The sequence below is a fragment of the Pagrus pagrus genome (genome assembly GCF_965226575.1).
Source record: "Pagrus pagrus genome assembly, chromosome: 24".
Classification (NCBI taxonomy): domain Eukaryota; kingdom Metazoa; phylum Chordata; class Actinopteri; order Spariformes; family Sparidae; genus Pagrus; species Pagrus pagrus.
In genome coordinates, this window is record NC_140206.1 from 2,967,915 (window position 1) to 2,987,882 (window position 19,968).

Sequence of the window (19,968 nt, forward strand, 5' to 3'; positions counted from 1 at the left end):
AAACGGTCCTAAAATGTTGATCAAAAAGCTCAAGGTGTTCGAGGTTTGCTTGACAATTATAAGAAGCTGGATTTGATCTGTGCTAAAATCCTTGAATTCTTAAGTCTGTTGTCCAAAAGAAAAAGTGAAAACCTCCAACAATATCTCAGCATGTTAAAACACTGCTCCTGTGTCCTGAGGGCCTGGGGTTGAGCCAACCACACCAAGAGGAAGGCTCATAATAGTATTCCTGATCAAATAACTAAACTCGTTAGAGGATAGATAGAGCTTCGAAGGAAGTGACTTCAATCCTTGCTCGGGTCAATAAATTTTAAAGTCAGTTGCCAACAAGAAAAGATGAAAACTTTCAAGAACTTGAGACAAAGTATCTCAGGTCAAAGAGCTCAGTTTGTTGGAGCGCTGTTCAGACTTGATCTGTGTCGGCTCGTTGTTTGTATCATTCATGTTACGACTGAGCTCGGACTTGATCCGTCAACCGGCACCAGCTGCTTATCTTTCTGCCGTTTTCTTGCATTGTTGTACCCGTGACACGAGGAACCCCGTTATAGAAAGAAAACAAAGCTCATGAGGTCATGATGTAGTTTATTTGCTTTTAGCTGTCCTGCTGCTACATCACTTACGGAAACCAAAGCTAACGATACATTTTATTTAATGACAGGAAACCTACACAAATTCTTTTTTTTCCAACAAACATTAAATCGAACTGAATAACGTGTCCTATGTTTTCATAGTTTATCTGCAGAATCACATTCTTAATTGTCACCGTTTAACAGGCTTATGATGGAGTTTAAAAGTTCACATTCAATAAAAAGAAATCTATGTACACGAAATAAAGTGACAGACTGTCTCAACTTGTTTTAAGCCCCATTCAGACTGGATTTGTTTTTTTAAGGGCCTCTTAGAAAACATGCTCACACTAGCAGGTGTGACGACAGGGTAAAATAAAGGCATCAGGAGAGCGAATACCTCCTGAAATGTGTCAAATTTGTTCCATTTTGGCATCAGAAACGTGCCGAATCAACAATTAGCAGGTCCTGTTTCCAGCGTACTGACGCACGTACCGACAACTAACACTGGATTGTTTTGCTCCTGAAGGAAACTTAAAAACCTGAAGATTCTCAGGCGACTTCTGAAGCGTCAACATGTTTTCCATGTTTGGCTTTTTCCTGCGTAACGTGCGAGAGCGAATGTTACTTCTGTGATGTTAATCCGGTCCAACTGGGGCTTTATTATCTCTCCATTGTTCTGGTACTGACCTGTATCCAAACTCAAAAGGTTCTCAGATCCCATAATCGGAAAGGAAAGACGAGTTTTAAGAGCATATGACATGATCGACCGAGATCGTACGACCTCTAAAGAAACAAAGGCTCTGAAGGAAAACTACAGTGTGAAGACAAGGATGGAAACTCTGTCGTCCTCAGTTTTGCTCCTCAAAGTCTGCACTCATCTGTGAAGGGAAAAGAAAAGGAGAACATTTAGTTTGTTTTCTACATTGTATCTTGAAGTGATGGACGGGGTCATGCGTCAAAGGGGTGTTGGGTTAGTGAGGGGGTGATGGTTTAACAGGGTTTCTGCAGGTTTTAACCGAGCAGCAACCTTCAGGGCTAACACAATGAAGCTAACGCGGACATTACAACAACTTCTGGAGGAATATGGGGTTATTTATTCTGGTGAATTGTTGCTTTTAAAATCCAGATTATTGGATTTTAACATCCCGTGGGAACCCTGTAGGTGCCATGATGCAAAAAAAAAAAAAAAATTAATGGTGTAGAAGGAGGGTAAACTACAACAGTTAGTACAGAGAAGCACAACAGATACAATCCAGTGTAGAGCAACAGTTTAAAGCTGCGTCTACCTGAATGTCAAAATCTTCAAATCCTGTTATCAGGTTGTTGGCCTGAAAGCAGAGCGAGAAGAAAACACGGAGACAGACAGACTTATTTTATCATTGATTTACTTCTCACGTCTGTTTCTGTGGATCTGATATCAGAGCGCGAGTCAGTTCAGTGCAGGACAGCGGTATTTAAAGCAGCACACGGCAGCAGTCCGTCAACTCACCACGGCGTCGATGTCTCTGGGACTGACGTACTTGGACAGAGCCTTGTAGTCGTCGGGAGACATCGGCATCATGTTGTCCTGCAGCCTGGACGGAGGTCTGAAGCGACAGGACAGAAGAGCGTCCACATTAAATCTGTGCAATCGATAATACGTCGCGTTAATGATCATAAAATCAATGCTTACACTTCTGAGACCGATATGAGCTCCGTCTTCATGTAGCCCCTCCTCTCTGGGTTCTCCACGTCCATCGGCTCTTGAGCTGGAAGACGGTAAAAATAGTAGAAATTAATGTCTGTAGGTTGGAACAAGGAAGAATAAAGCAGCAGTTTCTGCACTACTATTAAAAAATACTACGTTCATATGCAGTAACAGATCTACGACAGATCCAGTTCCACCTTTACCGAGGTCGTGTGACTTACTCTCTGTGGGTTTGGGGTAGTACTTCCCGAAGGCCTTGTCTTTTGGGATGTTGGGGTAGAGGAAGCGGAGCGGGTTCTCGGGGATGTTCTCGGCGGCCATCACCTTGTAGGTGCGGATGATGTCGGGCAGAGAGACGGCGGACAGCTCCTTCTTCGTGTACGGCTCCACCGAGTGGAAGACCGGCTTGTCTGTGTTCATAAAGAGACGTTAGAAACTCGAGGTGAAGACGTAGAAAGTCTCAGACAGTTTACAGTATTTCACTGTCAAGAACCTGTTGAATTTGATTTGTTTAAAGTCCCGTAGGAGCCACTCTGATGTTGCTTAATGATTTCTTGGCTCACCAAAGACGTCGTGTTCGATCCAGGTGAAGGTGATGGCTCCCTCTCTGCTGCTCTCACTGAACCGGAGCAGGAAGGTACCGGGACACTTGTCGGTCAGCAGAAACTTCTCCCTCTCTTTACTGATGAAGCCCATGATGGAGCTGCACACGGACAGAAAACAGTCACAAATCCACCCGGGACCTCGTACAAATGTCTGAAACAAGGAACAGCTCGATGTGTCTCACCCGTCGTTCCAGAGGGAGAGCAGGTGTCTTTTAATCACGTCCAGGATTCCTTCGATCCAGAGCCAGAAGGGGAAGGCTTTCTCATTGGCACTCTGCTAAACGACAAGAAAAGGTGCTTAGTTTGGCAAAATGACACTTTAAAGAAAACTAAAAGTACATTCAGATTGAGAGATCGGGCCTCAGAGGTGACTGGATCTTTGTATCCCAGGCTGACTGCGGCTCACCTTGCAGAACTTGGTCCAGGGGATCTGTCCATCTGGGTTCCTCTGAGCTTTGGCTCCTGCAGAGAAACATTCATGTTTACATCACACAGTGTCACAGCGTGAAGGTGAAGGTGAAGGTGAATTATTACGCTCCCTCTCCGTTGTGGTTCGTACCGAGCAGTTTGTCAGCCAGCATGTTGAGCTGCTCCGTGTTCAGGCCTCGCTGGGTGACGGAGGAGAACTGCCAGCTGAGGACCTCGGACAGCTGAGACCACTTCGCCGCCGGAGGGGAGAGGAAGAACTTCAGGTTCTGAGGATGAGGAGGAAACTTTATTAACAACAGCAAACTGGTACGCAGATGAAACACTGATATTTCAAACAATATGTATCATCAATATCTTGATCCGGCTCACGAGCTCACCTTGGGCTCGGTGGTCAGCATGTTGTACCAGAGGATGGAGGCCCAGCCGCTGGGCAGCTGACAGACGTTAGAGATGACCACCACAGGCAGAGACATGGCCTACAACAACAACAACAACATCATTTAAACAACTACATAAAAATAACAACAACGTAAACTCAACCACAACAACATATAAACTGTATAACTTAAACTGAAACAACAACATAAACAACATTAAAACAAAATATACACAGCGACCAAAAAGACAACATTTAAACAAAAACAATTTAAAAATAGCAACAACACATAAACAACAACGACCACAACAACAAAAACATGTAAAAAAGACAACCACAACAACATTTAACAACAATACACAAACACTAGCAACATATCAACAACAAAAACATGTAACAAGAAAAACATGCAAACAACAAATAAACAACAGACACATATAACCAACAACAACAACAACAACAAGATAAGTTTGTGTCTCACCTCCAGTTTGATGTCGAGTCCCGACTGGTTGAGCTGCAGCTCGGACTCGAAGCTGAGCGAGTGAAGCTCCTCGGTGACTATCAGAGGACCCTGAACGTACACAACAAACAACACACATAAAATAAGCACAACACTCTCAATCAGGTCAACAAAGTTTAAACTGTGAAATATTTTATGTGGGTTAGAAACTAAGATGAATACTTTGTCGAGACGCAGGGAACAAGATGACATCATCTACAAAGAAAAACAGCTTCTTCACTCCTCGTTTAGTTAACGATGGTCATTTTGGCTCTTACCTCGTTTGTTCGGTTGCCGGCGACTTTCTGCTCTTTCAGTTGCTGCATGAAGGAAAAGAACGAGAAGTTAGAGAAACAGTTTTTACACACAAGTTTAAATTTCAGCCTGATAAAACAGGACGAGGAGCTAAAAACACTCACAAGTCAAACAACTCACCAGATGTCTGAACTCTGCTGCCAGGCTGCCGTTCGACTCCTCCATGTTCATGACTTTGGTGTTTGTTCCCAAAATGTTGAACTTACGAAACCTGACAATAAACACAACGTCAGTGAGTCGATTTATCAGGACACATTTACAATAATTTATTCAGTTCATTGACATTTAATGAGAATATAAGCGACTTGTATATATTTAAACTGTGTGTAAATGGTTTTGAGACGTACCCTTTCTTCTCCGTAACATCTCTGAGGAAGAAGAAGAAATACAGAGATTTATTTACCAACACGTTCAAACACACTCAGGTATGAACAGTACAGAGCAGGTAAACTAGATGTTTGAATGCAGCTTACTTGTCAAACACAGCCTTGACTTTGAGCTGGTAGTTAAACTCCTGCAGCTTCACCAGAAACCTGAACGGAAACAAAAACAAGTTCAATTCAACTGAAACAGGAAGTGACCTCTTTGTTTTTTCCTTCTGCAGCAACATTTGGTTTCGTTTCGTTATTTCCTTTGTGCGACAGTTTCAGCGTCTTTACATTTACTTTGGGTGAAAAACACAGAAAACCACATTAGTTCCTGCAGTTCTTACCGCAGTTTCACAGTGAACTGGACGCCTGTTTTCAGCACCAGGGGCCTCTGAGGGTGGGTGGGCATGCAGGGCTGCCTCTCAACAACCAGCGAGCTACACAATACGCAACAAAACAAAAATTAGAACAGGCTGAGATCAAATTCCTAACTGATAATCAATAATAATGTGATCAATAACTGGTCTTCCGTACTTGGAGAGGAGGTTCTTGAGGAGCTCAAGGGCCCGGGCCTCCAGGTGCGCCTTCTTCTGTGTGATGGGGTCGCTTTCGTAGGTGAACTTCTGCTCCAACTCCTGCAGCTTCTTCAGGTGCTGACGGACCTGCTGGAGAGACTCCGCTACTGCTGTGAACCTGCAGGAGGAGGATAAAAAGGAGGGAAGACGACACAGATGAAGAAATGAAGAGGAGGTTTTTGTTGTGTATTTGTGTTTAAAGGTCGTAGCTCGGACTCAGACCCTCTCACCAGTTCTGCAGCTGGTCCACGCAGGCGTTAGGCGGACCTCCGATACAGGCGATCTGCTGCCGCTGCTTCCACTCAGGCAGCTCCTCTGAGATCAGGTCGGACAGCAACGCCTGAGTGACGTTCAGGAGGTCGGTCAGCTGGGTCACCACGTCCTGAAGAACAGAGACAGAGACAGACTTAATAAGAAGAAAATAAATCTGAGAAAAAGTCAGAATTGTGGAAATCAGTCAGAAACACAAAAGTCAGAAAACACTGTTTTTTCTCGTTGGCCCTGATCCTGTCCCATCTCAGGTGTTGAGGGCCCATTTTGTCTGTGTAGTATCAGCTAATCGCAGGTCGTCATGGTTTCAACACGTCGCGCTCTGCTCACCTGTCGTTTGGCTTTCAGATCAAAGCACATCCTCCCGACCACCATCTTCTCTTTCTCCAGCTCCTTTGGCGTCATGCCGTTCATTTCATTCTCTACAGAAACATGAAGAAATCAGACTGCATGCACTTCCATCTCAAACCCTGACTGATCAGAGCGTCAGCCTCCACATTCTCCTCACCTCTGTTCTTCAGGATGTTGACTTTGAAGTTGTACTCGTCCTGCACATCTTCCAGGTTCTTAATGTTCTGATCCTCTACCTGAATCAGAGGAAACGAGCAGACATTGGATGCATTCGTGACATTTTAGCAGCGTGAGGTCAGAAGCTGTGAGTGTATAACTCGTCCTACCTGGACTCGTTCTCTCAGCTCCTTCACTTTGTTGTCCAGCTTCTGTTTCTCCACCACCATGGCCGACACCGTCCCCTCTCCCTCCTGCTGCACACAGAACCAGCACACTTTAATTCACTTGTGTCGAGTTTATAGGAAACTGTTCATGTCCAGGTCCATTTAAAAGTTCAGTGTGTAGGATTTAGAGTTTTACCTCGGCGCTCTTGGCACTGGCCAGAATCTTCTGCTCCTCCTTCAGGTTCCTGGAGATGATCATGGCCATGTGGACCGGATCCTCCTGGAACCGATCCTGGAGAGACAACGACTCTACATTCAGCGAGCTGATCACCAGATTTAAAAGCACAACTTAACATCACACGAAGAGTAAAGTCTGCAGTCCGACCTGCAGGTTCCTCTTGATCTTGCGGATGTTGTGCTGCAGCAGGAAGTTGTTCTCCAGGGCGAAGCGGCTGTGTTGGTCGTCCAGCTGAGCCAGGAGGTCGTGAAAGCGAACGGTGGCCAGAGAGTCCTGAATCGCCACCGTGTCCCTGAGGAGGCAGAAGACACAGCACTACTACTACAGATACAACCATCAGGGAAAAACATGTCCGACAAACAGTCTGAAAAACAAAAATATTCAAATGTCGATGATATAAAACACAGACAAGCAGTAAATTCTCACATTGGAGAGGCTGCAACAAGAGCAAGTTTAGCTTTGTAAAAATTCAAATTTACTTTTCTGTCCAAACTTTCCCACTTTAATAACATGTCATATGGTTTTGAACTGTCATTTAATAAAGTAAAGGTCTTCTTACCAGTCGATGCTCTCGATCCACCTGCTCAGGTACTGCCGGATGTCCATGGGGAACGAGTCATCGTACAGCTGGTCCACCTGCTCCAGGTACTTACAGTCGAGCATCTGGAGCTGGCACCACTGCGCCATCTTCTGGAGAAAGAGAGCAGCGTCATGAGGGATTCAGCCTCTCCACCTCTTGATTTTTGAACACCAACATTGATAGTTTATCACCTAAAAAATCTGATCATGAGCCTTTATTTGCTTTTCAAACATAAGGATCGCTTAAATGTGAAATAATAAGGATTTTACTGTTTCTTGTTCAAATTACAACCAGCATCCAAATGTTGCTACTATTTAATATAGTTGCATTTTTGCCTCTTAGTGTTCCCACAACAATCACTAAAGTTTCATCTAATCATTAAACTCATTTTAAAACCTGCATAATAAGAGAATAATGCAAAAAACTGATCTGTTTCCCTACAGGTCAAAGGTCAGGGAGCTCTGGAAATTGATGAAATTCAATGTATCCTCAAGGGCACTTCTCTCTTTTCTCACTTCACCAACCCAGCTGCTTGTTTACAGAAATCTGAAGTGCTGACTCTGTCATTATTATGGGCTGCATCCTTCCTCCTTAACTCATACAAGTTATAAGATGCATTCAATGTCAACAGGAGAGTCAAACATCTGAGTCTGTAGAGCTGTGTGTTAAACATTTTACAAATAATTAGTACAGATCCTTAACTACAACTCGTTCATGAAACTTCAGCATCAAACCTCATTTTTGATATTTAAAACTCAACATTGTCATAAGTATCATTGTCACTATGAGCTGCGATGGTTAATGATGGAGTCCATAAGTTTCAGTTTCCCCGCTCCAGCGTCAGTTTCTAAACTGACAACAGAAATCATCCCTGAACCCACACTGCTTTGCTAGTTGTGCAAACCAAACTCTGCCTAGAAATGTGACTTTTTAAGGAGTTTTTCTTTATCGCCATGAATATATGAATCAAACAATGAAACTTAACATTTCGTCTAAATGTTTATTGTTCACCGGTGAATTCGGCTTACATGTTATCCAGTTGTGTTGTGTGTTTATCATTTTCATGCAATTTTGCAGGAATATCCAAAAAAGAAGACAAATAATTAACGCAGACTCATCTTCAGCTACAACTCGTTCATTAAAACAACTAATCTTTCTATTATTCAAACTCAACTTTATTGATATTGTTGTCACTGTACGCTAGCAGGTGAAGTCCATAGGTTTCATTTTCCTCGCTCCAGCATCAGTCTATAAATAGCCCACAAAAGAAAACATCCTTGAACCCACCTGCCACCTGTCATGAACCAAACTCCACCCAGAAATGTGACGTTTTCTAGGATTTCTTCATTATCGCCGTAAATATATGCATCAAACAATGAAACCTAACATTCCCTCTAATTGTTTATTGTTCACTTGTGAATTCGGCTTACATGTAATTCACCTGGTGTGACATATAAAGTACACGTGCGACATTTTGTTCAGGTTGGTGTTAAATAACTAATGTTTCAGATTCCAGGTGCTGGGCGGAGATGGATGACGTAAACCACTATTAACAGTTGAATTTAGATTAATATAACTGCAGCTCGTTACAGCTCATACACAAGTAGAAGTTAGCGAAGTATCAGCAGATATTAGCGCTTTTCTAATAGTTTGTTTTCGTTTAACATTTCCCGACTAGCGAAGCCAAGTTCAGCAACTCGCATCTGTACGTCAGTTTTATAACAATATCAGAACAAATATCGTATTTGGCCTACAGTTAGCCACTCCTTGAGGAAGTAAGTGTTTAAACTTACCTTTTATTTAGAGGAAATGTGTAAAATCTCTGACAGAAATGAAGTTTTATTTCGGGGAAGGTCCAAAATTGTGCAACGAGTGTGGCAGGAAGCTTCCTCCGTTCTGCTGCTGTGTAGTGTAGAGCTGTGCGGAAACTGCGTCAGCCAACCACAGGTTAGGATTACTGAGAAGCGCCCGCCCTTTTGCTTGTGACAGCCAATCAGATGGCTGTAAACCGGCTGTTCTGTCAGTTAGCAGGCTCCCCCATAATAACAACTGTAAACAGTGTGTTTTTCACGTTTTTCACGTAGTATGAGCAAAAAATCACGAATAAATCCGCGCTTTATTATTTTTAATACACTCTAAGGTTGTCAAACTCTCTGTTAAATATATATTAAATGATTAATAGCAAAATGTTACAGATATTGAAGGAGGGAAGCCACTGAGCAGAAGAGCGTGAAGTGACCACGTGTTTTCAGAGAAACAGAAAGTAAGCCAAACTCCTCCAACTCTGAAACTAAAAGCCTATCTATCACTCTGATCACTTTCCGTATCGATAAGGTCATCACGTGCAAAATCAGATAACATGATTTCCAGAAAATATGACTACTGTTAAACAGAAATTGTTGAATAATTTAAAAAAAAAAAAACCACATTTTTCTGCATGTTTTGTCAGATTTGGTCTCAATAAGAAATCATACACAATAACTCTTATCATTATTATATCCTATATATGTGTATATAGCGATTCTCCATCTTGGGGGTGAATAAAGACGATAAATCTGATAAGTTTCCAAAATGAAGATGAATAATAAGCTTGAAAATGCTTCAAAAATGTACATTTGTATGCCTTTTTTTTTTGGGTGAATCTTTAAATTGTGTAACCCTTTATGCAAATAAGACAATCTGAAAGATTTAAGAGGTGAAAAGCTCCCAGAAGTGGCTTTATTTTGTAGGATAACAAAGCATATAACTGGTTTAGAGATTATACAACTGGTAGAGAAAATATGAATATTTTGTTCAGCAGCACAACAAATGCATCCAAGCCTGTTAGTTCACTCACAAAGCATGATACAAATATGTTATTTATACAAATATTTGAGTCTGAATCAGATCTTTTCCTCACATACGTCAACGCTTTACAGTATTTATCAAAATGGAGACATTTATAGAACATCTAGTGCACAAAACACCACAAATATCCAAAGCACACAGTTAACAATGTTCACCCTCTTTTAAAGGTCATCTTCATACGACTTCAATTTGGAAACAGTGCACGTTGGCGCCACCTGGTGGCAGAAATACATATATATATTTTGAATATATATTTTGAAGGATGTTTGGGTTTGACACTTTACAACTTGTGTGCGAAGTCAGGGAGCATAAAAACAATCTGTTTTCACACCAGTGTGCACATTTTTACATACTGTTAACCATTTTTCATCACATGCAGTCACTGATTTCAGTCAATTTTAGACATATTTTGCGAGAAAATCAACTTGAAATACGTTTTCAATCACAGTGAACAATGTGACACCAACATTGTGTCCTTATTCATCAAAATGTGATGTGAAATGTTTCTGCAAACCTCAGGGAACGTATTGTAGGCTACGTAGGTCACATTATGTGTTTTACTACCTGATTTTCCAGCCTCCGTTTCAGCATTTTGTACATGTCAATGGATAGTTTTATTGTGGAAACCGACATTTCAGCATTCGTAAACGTGACACCACAGGATATTTTTTTAAGGTGACCTCAGGAAATTTTTTAAGCCAAAACATGATGATTTCCTCACCCTTACCAAGGGGTTTTTGTGCCTAAACCCAACCAGAGCATAAATACAGAGTTGTGACGAGAGCAAATTTGAAAAGAAAATGAAAAGAAAAAGAAATATGAAGCAGGTAAATGCTTTAAAATCAAATTTTGGTACTTTCAAAGACACCAATGACATTTTGACGTGATTGTAAACATGTAGCTCACTGATGCAACGCTTCTCAGCAACCAACATCAAGTTTTCAGTTGTCAGATTGTCCCTCAATGCACCATCCCATCAACCGTGAGATGTTATCATTTCGATAAAAACTTACACTGTTGCACAATGTTGTAAAAAGAACCTGATATTCAGCATTTCTCTAATTTTTCTACATGTCGCAGAGTATAAAGTAAAATATTTGCCTCCAGAATGTTGTGGAGTGGAAGTATAAAGTAGCAGAAAAATATACTAATACTCATAGAAATACTCAAAGTACAAATACTTAAATACAGTACTTGAGTAAATGTACTTAGTTACATTCCATGACTGCTGTTGCAACCCTAGTTGTATGTGCACATACATAACAATCAAGTCACTCTTGTCTATCTTGACTTAAATAGCAACGAACTCTGCAAAATCTCATAAAAAACGCAAAATAAAACAAAATCCACTTCTTTCATCATCCGTCTTTAAAAGTACTCATCTTTAAAATCAGACTGTATCAACTTTCACCTGTTACTTATTAGTTTTATCGAGATTTAAACTCTCATGAAGTGGAATAATCCAGCCTTTTCTTTGTCGTCTACTGTATGTGAAGGAAACCTCTGCAGAAATGAACATAAAGAACAAAAATGAGAAGAGGATAAAACTGCTCAGTGATCCGACACTGGTTCACAGGAAACAGGACAGGACATTTTGTTCGCTGCAGAATCACAAACCTGTGTCACTGGTGGACGTTCTGTTCCAGCAGCAGAACAAAGCGTTTTGGGTCAAAACCCCCGTGAAGCACAACAACAGTCAGGACATCTGCACTCGGCTTCAAATCGGGATCAAACCTCCCTCTGAGATCACTGTTCCTGCCCTCACGTTGGACCCGAAACTCCCCACACTGTTTTTACCCATCAGTGATGAAGAGAATCAAAGTATTATTGCTTCCAAACTGCTTGAAATTATTAGTTTTTTTTGCTGTGTGCTAAGGAAAGCATTGAATTCCCTTTAGCTGCAGTTCTTTTAATGTCCACTAGAGGCCGCTCCACTCTGAGTATAACAGGAAAACCAGGAAATCTTTATTTTTAAAGTGACCGTTCAATCCTAAATCAAAAAAATACATACGTCTCCATCCAGATTGTTTTGGTTTTGGAGATTTCGGCCCTTTCTGTCCAATACAGCACTAGATGGCACTCGTCTTGTGGTGCTCAACCCGCCAAAAAGATACAATTCAACAGCAGTGTCTCTTTCCAGAAATTATGACGCTCTTGTTTTTGCTGACCTCCAGTGGTTTAACTTCCCATCCTGCTGCAGTGACCCGAGGTTGGGTGGGAGCACTTTGGCCTGACTTTGGAGACGGTCCACCTCAGGTGCAGCGCTGCTCAACTCGGCGCTGTATAACTGGTAATTGTAAAGACCCATTATCTGACCTTTGGAGAGCACCAGCGACAGGCGCACTGGACCTTCATTGTCACGTGAGTACATTAGTGAAACTGTCGCAGTTGTAGGTTTAGGCACCAAAACTACTCGGTTACGTTTGGAAAATTGTTTGCAAGTTAAAACAAGTAAAGTTGATTTTTAGTTTCACACTAGACGGGAACAGTGGTCTCTGGTGAAAGACTGTGGCACCTGATTGACCCGACTTCCTCCTTCGCTGCCATAATAATTACTCCAAGCACTAGAGGTCGCCACCTAACGATAAACATAATAATGGGTCACAATAACCTGCTTTCATGGGCTGTTTTTCAGGTGAGGAGGGCCACTTTGAGGGCAGTTAAATACTGCTTTTCACACTGGTGTCAAGTTACCCTTTATCCTGTAAATGTATACCACATGGAAGCTTCAAAACAGGAAGAAGGATACGTGCAAAATGCCAGAGAAGAAGACAGAAGAAGAGGCAAAATATAAGAAAACAGCTCTGAAAGTCTTTCTTAACAAGACAAATGCATTCAACCTTTTGGCCTCAAGGATAAGATAACTTGAGTACAAGAAAACCTGACAAACTGATCGACACACAACACAAATGACACAATAACATCACAACACACCTGCAACAACGTCCTTAAAAAAAGATCTTTCTCTCTCACATCACTGTGATGCTCTTGAGAACAGATCACAGCGAGGAGTTTGCAAACAAGCTTCGGGAGAGTCATAAGGTTCATGTTTTTCAAAATAAGGGCGCACATGGAAGACGTCCTGCAGCGTTTGTTCTGGTTCAAGGCTCAAATCAGGACACGTTTTCATAAGACAGGAGGACAGGAAGCAGCAGGAGTCTGTCCATCTATCTGTTGAATACACAGTATGCCTCCATATTTTTGTATCTTGGTTTTTGTTTTTTAAGAATGAAAACCTCTCATGATATACTTGATATACTACATTGAGAACATCACATTTTGCACAACATTATTAACTAAACATGTTTATGCTTGAGGAAGTTACTATATTGTGGAGAGAAACTGCGGTGACAAAACTTTCTGCCATTGTTCTTCTTTGTTTACAGTCTTCTGCAAACTTGACTTCCTCCTTTGAAGGACGGCAGGATACGTGGGGTAGTCATCGTAAACGTAAAATAGTAGTGACACAAGCTTTAAAGGTGGAATTTATTAGAAAATGGCCAGAATTCAATGTTTGCTCCAAAACTATAAGAGGCAGCGTAACTGCTAACTTCTGCTGTTGCTATCTTTGGCTTTAGTGACTAGCTGCTGTTAGCAAGAAGCTCAGTTAGCCATGGAGTTAAGGTCACCAGGGCTCAGCCGCCTCCCAGTGAACGTGGCCTGACACCAAACTCGGACTGAACACAGCCCCGGAGACTGCCAGAGGACATTATAAAGACAGTGGCTAAAGGAAGGAGGCGATTTACAGCGGCTCTGACCAGGATTATGACTCCAGGGACGAGAAGACAAGAAAGGCTCCCAGCTGAAAGTAACTAGGCTAATAGAAGACTATCACCGCTTGATTTACAAAGTGGTATTTTACATGGAACCAGCTGGGGCTAGCTGGTTAGCATGCGAACTTCACTGTTGTTTCTTAACATTCTGTTCATTATCTTTATTATTTGATGAATTTGAATTTGTTGATTTTGTTTTAAACTAAAACTCTGGCCATGTCTTAGAAATTGCTCCTTTAAAAGTTAAATAAAAATACTTTTGAACTTAGGAACGGTTACATAAATATATCCAATCAAATTTGAGTAGGGTGACCTATAAAACCACATGTTACCATTAGTTTGTTAGCTTTAGTAGCTAGCAGAGTTTGTGTGTTTTGATGGATATGTTACATTTTCAAAGAATGTGTGAATAAAAACATCTAGTTTATTATTCTAACCCTCATCCTCCTGATCTAGCAATCTGGATGCTTGGTCTTTTTAGTTAGAATTTGTTTTTTGTATTTGAATAAAAGCACAAAGTATGAAAGTTAAAAACAACTTTAGGAGTCCTGTCCTTAAGAATACTCCTCGTCTCTTTCTCTTTGTTGAAAACAAAGCTTATATGGTCGGGTTTCCTCAGGAGCAGCCGCAGTGGTCCACCACCATGGACGGGATCTTCCCGTAGATGATCTGCTCCTTGCGGTTGAAGTAGAGCATGTTGATGGGCGACATCTTGGTGGGTGTGCAGCAGGGCCCCGCGGTGCCTCGTGGGTTGGCCTTGTTCACCAGGTGTGCATGTGGGTACTGCTGCAGGTGCATGAATTCACACTCCCCCGAGCAATAGTTGGCCCTGTAGCGCTTGGGCGCGATGATCCAGTCCCAGCCAAACTCCTCGAAGTCGACAGTGAGCGGGTAGCGGCAGCAGCGGGTCTCTGCAGACTCCTCGTCACAGTTGAGGCCCGAGTCTCGGCGAGATCTCTTGGGGCTGTCGAGGATCTTCACTTCGATGAACGGTTGCTGGAAAGGAAATTAAAATGTTGAAAATGACTGACAACTTTAGTGACATGACAATGCAGGGTTTCTTCCTTCCATTGCAAGTTTCTAATTGCAGCTTTAAACTAGAATGGTGCTCAGTAGAGTGCACACCTCCACCAAGGCCCACCAGTACCCTTTGATTAAATCAAGCCTAATCCAATATCAAATCCACTAGATCTAGATTTTGGGATCCGCATAAAATTGTACTCACTCATAGATACCAGCCACCAAAATAAGCCTGATTTTCTCCTATTAAGATCCAGATATTATTCCCTGAGGACGAAAATGTGGAAATACGCTATATCTTGCAATGTTAGACACAGTGAGAAAAAATTCTTGGAGTCCATCCCTTTATCTGAATCCGCACCAAAAGCTAATAGGGTCTATTCACACAACCAACCAACCAACCAACCAACCAACCAACCACTAAATCAACCAACCAACCAACCAACCAACCACTAAATCAACCAACCAACCAACCAACAAATCAACCATCCAATCAACCAACCAACCAACCACTAAATCAACCAACCAACCAACCAACCAACCAACCAACAAATCAACCATCCAATCAACCAACCAACCAACCACTAAATCAACCAACCAACCACCGAATCAACCATCCATCCATCCATCCAGCCAACCAACTAACCGAACAACAAACCAACCCACCAAACACCAAGTCATCCATCCAGAACAAGGCCCTACGTGGAAGTAAAAAATGCAACGCCCCCATGAGGCCACTTTTTGAAGTGCCAGAACAAAGCATTAAAAATGGACCATCAGTAAACGTCCAGAGTTATGTGTTAATATTTGGATTGCACTCACCAATCCTTCCTCTCCCGGCTCTGCTGAGGTAACAGCCAGATCTTCTCCTTTGGAATCATATGCATTGATCTCGATGCCGTAGTTGGTCTCCGGTTGACGCAGCCAAGCCTGCAGCAGAGACTTGATGTCGATGCTCTGCCAGGAGCCAGCGCCAGCGTCGGTGTCGATCTTCAGGGAGCGGACTCTGACTCGGGTGTTGTTTCCCTCCTTCCCAGGTTTGAGGCGGGAGATCTGCAGGAAGACAGTGGTGACCATGTCGGCTGGCCGCAGGTGGACCCACAGCTGAGCGCGCAGGATGTTTTTGGGCTGGATCTTCGGACTGAGGCTGAAGAGGCAACATGAGGTCAACTCGTCCTGGGCGATCGGATTGTCTGGAGGAAAAAAATCATTAAAATGTTAAATTAACAGATTGAACGTTAGCTTTTGTGTGTTTAGCCAGTCTAGAAGCGGGGATAGCAAATATACACCTATATTACAGGAACAGACAAATACATTTTATACACAAAGAAAGTAATATCTTCATTTATAACATTTGTTGAATTAACAAGTAGGCCCAAAGTTTTAAGAATTTGTAGAAGGTAGCGTTTCACAGGGTTTGTACAGTTTCTCCTAACGCAACAAGTCTCAAAATTGAGTGTTTTTTAAAGGAAGTCTGGTGACTTTCTCCACAGTCGACAAAGAAGTAGGCTATATTGGTTACATTTCACTGTATTTGTAAAATATAACATGTTTACCACCAATATGTTATTGTCTGACTGTTTTACAAGGAAAGAAACAACTTTACATTTTGCATTTAATGCTGCATTTACAAGAAGCCACCAATGATTTAGAATTAGCTGTAGCCGTTTCACAAAGTCTTTTGAATTTCTCCTCACTCAACAACTCTCAAAATTGCATGATTTGTCAAGGGAGTCTGGTGATATTGTGGTTACTAGTTCAATGGTTGGATCAACAGTGTGTTCATGTATTCAAGAGCAGAATATCTCAAAACTTTTGAACATTAACATGAAAATGGCTGTAAATATTGATGATCCCCAGAGGATGAACCCTATTTATTTCTTTGACCCTTTGACCTTTCATCCTCTTGCAACCATTAGCAAAAAATGTACCTTTGATCAACGCTTCATTGCATCTTATCTTCAAAACAATGACCTTCAAATATTTTTTTGTGTATTTATTGACCCCATCACTTCTTTTCTAGCGCCACCATCTGGCCTGAGTCTGATTTCTTTTATTCACTCAACTGGCAGATAACTCTCCAGATTGTGACTGTGACGTACATAGTCAGCAGTGTGCAAAAGGTGGCATGAAAGTTAAGCATTTCTTATTATTTAACCCGAGTGAAAATATTACATATATCTCTCCAAACACTACGTTATAGATTATAAGTACTAACATCTCCAAAAATCAAAATGCGGATATTATTTTAGGATTAAAGTCCAACATTTCACTTTGAAAGGTGTTTTTTTTTCTTTGTTCAGATAAAAAATAATCACGTAGGTCGAACATTTTCATTTGCAACCAAAATGACCATCACCCATAGCTTTTACGCACGGATCAAACGCTTCTCTTTTTACGCACAACAATCAGAAAAGGTGCAGCGCAAAGAAGAAGAAATAAAACCTTTGAGTTTTTTGGTTTAATTTGAAAAAATGTCTCCTTTATTCTGCTGCCTGGAAAACAAACTTTACGCACAAGTTTTACGCATGGATCACACGCTTCTCATTTTACGCATGAGGTTCAGAAAAGGAGCAGAGCGAAAAGAATCCAGAACACGTGGAGGACTTTTGGTTTGGTTTAGTTACGCTTGGTGGCCATGGTGATGATGGTCTCCGTCGTGGCGTGATCCTCGTCCTCCACCCGCGGGTCGTACTGGTCCAGGAGCTGCGTCAGAGGTGGCGCTTTGGGCAGCAGCTGTCGGATCATGTCCCGGCTGATGTTGGGAGCCTGCTCGAGCCGCAGGATGCTGAGGATCTGGGACTTGATGCTGTGGAGCCTCATCTGCTTGCTGTGCTCCCGGAAGTCGCAGGCCGAGCACTGCTCTCCGCTCTCCGCCAGCAGCTTGGAGGTCTGGTTCATCTCCATGGAGAAGCCCGCGGAGAGGAGGACGGTCAGGCCGAGGAAGACGAGCATCCTGGAGAGAAGAAGAGGTCAGTGCAGTGACGCTGTCTGATATGAGTCTGTCCCCGGGCCTCGGGACTTTATGATTGGCTGCTAGGAGGATCTTTTTTTTTTTAATCAGAGGGGAAATTTAAAGAGGAAGAGGGATTTTATGATTAATACTTTGTTGATTCCTGTGATGGGTCTTAATTTTAGGTTAAATGTTCTTTTTTTTTAACATCATTGACAAAAGACCCTAAACCTTTATTTTGTTTTGGTTTCATAATGAAAGTTTTAAGCAGCTGCTTCATCTTCATGATGTTCATTTTGTTCTTGTTTCAAGAAATAAACCTAACAAGAAATAGAAATTCAGCTCTAACTGTGTGAGAAAGTGCCCTCCTGGAGCCATTTTATAATTGTCTTTAATTGTTTTTGACATTTTAAAACAAGTCTCCAGCTACTTCAGTTGTTTAGGAGAAATACTGACTTCATAAATCCACTTACAAATACTTGAAAAAAGAGACCCTCCTTACATGTGCAGAACTTGCCTTAGAAACTTCACAGTTTTAAGTTTACTTCAGTATAAGTAAGTAATAAGTAATCTAGTGAACGTTGTGTGTATATCCACAGGCACACTGCAAACAGGAACTTATAATAACTCATTTGGCAAAGTTTAATTGATGTTTTGATTGATATTTTTTTTTGTTTTATTGTTATTTTTTACATTTTAAAACAAGTCTCCATCTACTTCAGTTGTTTAGGAGAATGCTGCGACTCTTCTGTGAAGCTCCAGAAATGTTTTGTGGTTTACAAAACTTCACCTGACTTTTCCATCAGCATGGAGCTGAATAAATAATGACTGAATTCATATTTTTGGTTGAACTTACCCTTTAATACCTGACCGTAGCACTGGGTAGATAAGGGTGTGGATCATTTTAAACACAGAAAAATAAGAACATAAACAAAAAGGAGAAAAAGAAGAGCGTTCAACCCCCCGACAATAATTCATGGAGCACTTTTCAAATCAAATCACACATAAAAAAGAAAATATATACGAACAAAGTGACAGAAAACAGTGTGAAATAAGTTCAGACATTTTTAAAAGCATGTTTTTGCTTCTTCTGGTGCTTCTCCTCTGATCTCCATGGATGTATTATTAGATCCATGCTGATCTCCTGTCCTTTAGCGCTCTCTTGTGGCGAGTCTCATGTCCTGCACTCTCAGTCTGGCAGCTCTGACACTTTCCTGAACTATCCAGCCCAGAACTGATCTTATAACAATGCACCGTTTACTGTACAAGGTCAAGAAGTCTACATCTAAGTCTTTTATGTTCAAGATAATCAATATACATGGAAATAGACTGGAGGTCAAAGTTCACACTCTGGGGATATTGTCTTCATGTATAAGAATTTGTTGCAGACAGCATTTTACAAAGTTTACACAGTTTCTCCTGCTGTAACAAGTCTCAAAATTGAGTGTTTTTTTAAGGGAGTCTGGTGACTTTCAGCACAGATGACAAAGAAGTAGCTCATATTACAGTAGTTATTGCTTAATGTAGGCGGGTACAAACTGACACGCTTTACAAGGAAAGAAACAACTTAGAAACAAGAATTTACAAGAAGGCACCAATGATTTAGAGCTTCTCGTAACTGTTTCACAAAGTTTGTTCAGTTTCTCGCAACTCAAAAACTCTTAAAATCAGACGATTTGTTAAGGGAGTCTGGTGATATTGTTTTCAGTATAACCTTTGCCAAATTAACAAGTGGGCCCAAATAGTTAGGAATGTGAGTAGACAGCATTTCACAAAGTTTGTTAAATTGATCCCAGTGCGACACGTCTCAAAATTAAGTGTTTTTTAAAGGGAGTCTGGTGACTTTCCTAGCCGTTCCACAAAGTTTGTTAGGTTTCTCCTCACTCAATAACTCTTAAAATCAGATTATTTGTTAAGGGAGTCTGGTGATATTGTGGTTACTAGTTCAATAGTTGAGAGCAAAATATCTCATCTCATTATCATGAAACTTGCTGTAAATATCTTTGTGCTTAATTTCATTACCAAATAAAAAATAAACCTGGTCTGTAATTGTATAATGCGTTGTTTGTTAAAGGACGCTGTCTGTTAGGATAAGTCGGATGTTAAGTCGGGCTTAATATTTAATATATTTATCAGTTTAGACGACACGTAGGAAACCTTTGACACAGATGAGTCAGCTCAGGTTAATTA

General features: G+C 41.3%; 2 protein-coding genes across 5 annotated transcripts; both read right to left on the reverse strand.

Annotated features, from left to right (window-relative positions):
• Positions 1 to 565: 565 nt before the first annotated feature.
• stat1a (signal transducer and activator of transcription 1a) lies at positions 566 to 9,089 on the reverse strand. Of its 4 annotated transcripts, none has more exons than XM_084347664.1 (25): positions 8,979 to 9,089; positions 7,165 to 7,292; positions 6,753 to 6,897; positions 6,564 to 6,659; positions 6,371 to 6,457; positions 6,202 to 6,280; positions 6,024 to 6,115; positions 5,654 to 5,805; positions 5,383 to 5,541; positions 5,193 to 5,285; positions 4,954 to 5,013; positions 4,828 to 4,848; positions 4,601 to 4,691; positions 4,444 to 4,485; positions 4,148 to 4,237; positions 3,668 to 3,766; positions 3,421 to 3,556; positions 3,268 to 3,323; positions 3,044 to 3,138; positions 2,820 to 2,959; positions 2,478 to 2,666; positions 2,242 to 2,317; positions 2,059 to 2,155; positions 1,856 to 1,897; positions 566 to 1,447 (listed from the first exon to the last, which is right to left on the reverse strand). In XM_084347664.1, exons 2-25 carry the CDS (start codon positions 7,290 to 7,292, stop codon positions 1,418 to 1,420), a joined length of 2,295 nt encoding a protein of 764 aa, XP_084203790.1. In that variant the 5' UTR covers positions 8,979 to 9,089; the 3' UTR covers positions 566 to 1,417. The 4 variants fall into 4 exon arrangements, with proteins under 4 accessions (XP_084203790.1, XP_084203791.1, XP_084203789.1 ...); XM_084347665.1 differs by having other exon boundaries at positions 3,044 to 3,135; positions 7,165 to 7,295; XM_084347663.1 differs by having other exon boundaries at positions 7,165 to 7,295.
• A 789-nt stretch (positions 9,090 to 9,878) lies between these two features.
• LOC311253147 (growth/differentiation factor 8-like) lies at positions 9,879 to 17,805 on the reverse strand. Its single transcript, XM_084346925.1, has 3 exons — positions 17,453 to 17,805; positions 15,648 to 16,018; positions 9,879 to 14,801 (listed from the first exon to the last, which is right to left on the reverse strand). The coding sequence occupies exons 1-3, from the start codon at positions 17,778 to 17,780 to the stop codon at positions 14,421 to 14,423; spliced, it is 1,080 nt and encodes a 359-aa protein (XP_084203051.1). The 5' UTR covers positions 17,781 to 17,805; the 3' UTR covers positions 9,879 to 14,420.
• Positions 17,806 to 19,968: the final 2,163 nt, after the last annotated feature.